Raw genomic sequence first — 2,956 nt, forward strand, 5'->3', positions numbered from 1 at the left:
GGGTGTGGTTTGGGCTTTGCTTCTGTGAAGACTGACAGCCTTGGAGACCCTGTGGTGCAGTTCCACTCTGTCCTCTAGGGGCGCTGTGGGTCAGAATCGACTCCAGGCAGTGGGTGTGGTTGGTTGGTTTGTTTTGTAACATTGTCAGATATCCTGTCAGTGTTCAAGTTTCCCTGATTACTGTAAATATCTATTTGTTAGTATATTTTAGTCCACACAGATCAGGATTCACCTTTTTCTTCCTGCTGTATTTTTTCCTTTTGTTAATTGTCAATAATAATAATAAAAACCCAGATAATTTTTTGGAAATTGTTTTCTTGCAGTAAATATGTATATAAGAAAACGTTACTGATTCAGAAGTTTTTAGGTTCCATTTGGAGACGCTGGTTGTGTCCCTCATGCTGTGTAACCATCACTCTTCCAACTCACAGGACCCCTTGTGTACAGGGAACCGTGCTCCGCAGGGACATCACGGTGACCCTGCATGTGTGGGGGACTGTGCTCAGTGGGGACATCATGGTGACCTTGTGTGTGGGAGACTGTGCTTGGCAGGGACACACACAGGCCGTGTTTCTTGTGGAATTTCTCACTCTGGATTTTGCTGGTTGCATCCCCACATGCTTTGGAAAAACTGCTTCTCCCTGATCTTCATATAAACTGGTGGTTCGATCCAGAGTCTTGATCCCTTCAAAAACCAGATTTGTAAAGCCGCTTTTACCGCATTTCCATATTAACATGATCATTTCAGTGTCCACAGGAAGAAGAAAATTACTCCTGGCTACTTCCTAAGAGCGACCCTATTGAATCCCAGGTCTGTGAGTGTTGACCCTGCCTCATTTTATCATTTTTTTTCTCTCAGACTTGCCAAGAAGAAAAAGACACATTTGCTGTTTGTTCTCGTACTTCCTGCAAATTTTGAAGGTATGTACCTGCTGGGTAGGTGATATTCCTTTATTTTTTTCTGTAAATACCACTTCTAAGATCACTGTGTGACGCAGAGATTGTCAGATTGTATTTCAGGGCACGGAGCAGATATCATCTTAACTGAACCCGTGACGATAGACAAAATGAGTATTCTGGTGAATTACTGGAAAACGTTTTTTCCAAGACCCGGTGAGTGAAAACTACATTTCCAGAGGTTTGAAAATTTCAGATAAAAATTATATTTATAACTTTTAAATTGGTTCATGATCAGAATTTCTGCTTATGGGTTTTCTATACTAAGGATTCAAGGTATCCTGTACTTTATAAGGAACATGTGACATTTGGTACGGTCTGAGGAACACACCTGGATGCATAGCAGAGAAAGTGTTCCTTATACGTGAAGGAAAATGGCATTCTCAGAGCTGTACAGTGATCCTGAGCGGTTTAAAATTGGCCTGGGTGTCTTTGGTAGGGACATGGTGGGCTTCAGTTTAATCGCCTGTCTGCCATCATTTCTCAGTCATGAGTGGAACTGACCTGGCTGTGTTGGCCAGTTCTCCAGAAGCCACTTTGTACAAATGAAACCAAGAGTCAGCACTGAAACCCTGTGGATCACCATGGCCAGATCCCATTGTGTGCGGGGTTGCCCAGGTCAGGGCTGGCTTGATGGCAGCTCACAGCACAGTGCTGTCTGCTGTCAGGCACTTACACGTTGGTTATTTTACTGCTTGAAGTTAACAGGGTAGCTGCCCTTTCTCTTTGGGATTTTTAGACACAGAATTTGGGTCAGTGTTTCAGTTGGAACACAGGTTTCTAAACCAATGACCTAGTTTACGGTTCATAAAGAGCCCTGGTGGCACAGTGCTTAAGCACTGGGCTGCTGACCCAAAAGTCAGTAGTATGGATCCACCAGGCCCTCCGCGGGAGAGATAAGCCACTAGGCTTCCATAGATCGACAGCCTTGGAAACCCTGTGGGCAGTTCCACTCTGTCCTCTAGGGGCATTGTGGTCAGAATGGACTCCACGGCAGTGGGTGTAGTTTGGGCTTTGCTTCTGTGAAGATTGACAGCCTTGGAGACCCTGTGGGCAGTTCCACTCTGTCCTCTAGGGGCGCTGTGAGTCAGAATGGACTCCAAGGTGATGGCGTGTCTTCAGCACCTAAACAGTTTAGAGGAAATTAGCTTTCATTTGACTTATAAAAGGACTGAGGGTCCATAGTGCCCAAGGCATTTGACTGATAACCAGAAGGCTGGCAGCTGAAACCCACCAGCCACTCCTCGGAAGGAAGGTTGGGCAATCTACTTCCATAGTGATACTGCCTCGGAAACCCAAGGAGGGGTCGCTGAGTCGGATCCCACTCAACAGCAGTGAGTTTGGTTTGGTTTGGGATCTCTGTTGGACGATGACTCTGGTCTTTCTAGACTTCCTGATGAGGATCTCTGAAAATTTCAGTATTTCTGTCACATGGGAGTGAGGAACACTGGGGGATTTCCTGTGTCACTTAACGCGGTGGATGACTCAACAAACCCTTCCTTTCTCTGGCCTCTTCTTTGGTATCCAGGGAGGGTTAGCCAGAGCTGCCTGACATTCCAGCTCCTCCCAGCCTGAGTGTGGTGTTCCTCCTAGCTGGCCAACCACGGGGACCAGTGTCCCTTATGCAGTGCTATCCTTGGTTCTCAGCAGAAAAGGAGCAGCTGCCCCTGGCCACTTTCGGCACCCTTCCTGCGGCTGTAACCGCACCGGCCTCCAGCTATCTCACCGATGCTCTGAGGAGGAGCAGCTGAAACAAAAGCAAAAACTACTTTCCATATTTTGACAAGGCAGCTGCCTCTTGAACACTCAAGCACATTTTCTGCCTCCGACATTTGCCTATAAATAAATAATTTTTTAAAAAAACCCACTATCACCTAGCGGATTCCAACTCATAGACACTCTGTAGGACAGAGTGGAACTGCCCCACAGGGTTTCCCAGGCTGTCAGTCTTTACAGAAGCAAAGCCCAAACCACACCCACTGCCCTGGAGTCCATTCTG

General features: G+C 46.5%; 1 protein-coding gene across 1 annotated transcript in view; it reads left to right on the forward strand.

Annotated features, from left to right (window-relative positions):
• The window catches only part of LOC103207646 (spermatogenesis- and oogenesis-specific basic helix-loop-helix-containing protein 2-like), a 137,454-nt gene that overhangs the window by 86,535 nt on the left and 47,963 nt on the right, over positions 1-2,956 (forward strand). The window contains exons 11-12 of the mRNA XM_007953293.1: positions 860-921; positions 1,009-1,113. Coding sequence (XP_007951484.1) covers positions 860-921; positions 1,009-1,113 — 167 coding nt within the window. The remainder of the gene's footprint in view (positions 1-859; positions 922-1,008; positions 1,114-2,956) is intronic.

The sequence above is a fragment of the Orycteropus afer genome, unplaced genomic scaffold (genome assembly GCF_000298275.1).
Source record: "Orycteropus afer afer isolate SDZICR_OR568_19922 unplaced genomic scaffold, OryAfe1.0 scaffold00384, whole genome shotgun sequence".
Taxonomy (NCBI): Eukaryota; Metazoa; Chordata; class Mammalia; order Tubulidentata; family Orycteropodidae; genus Orycteropus; species Orycteropus afer.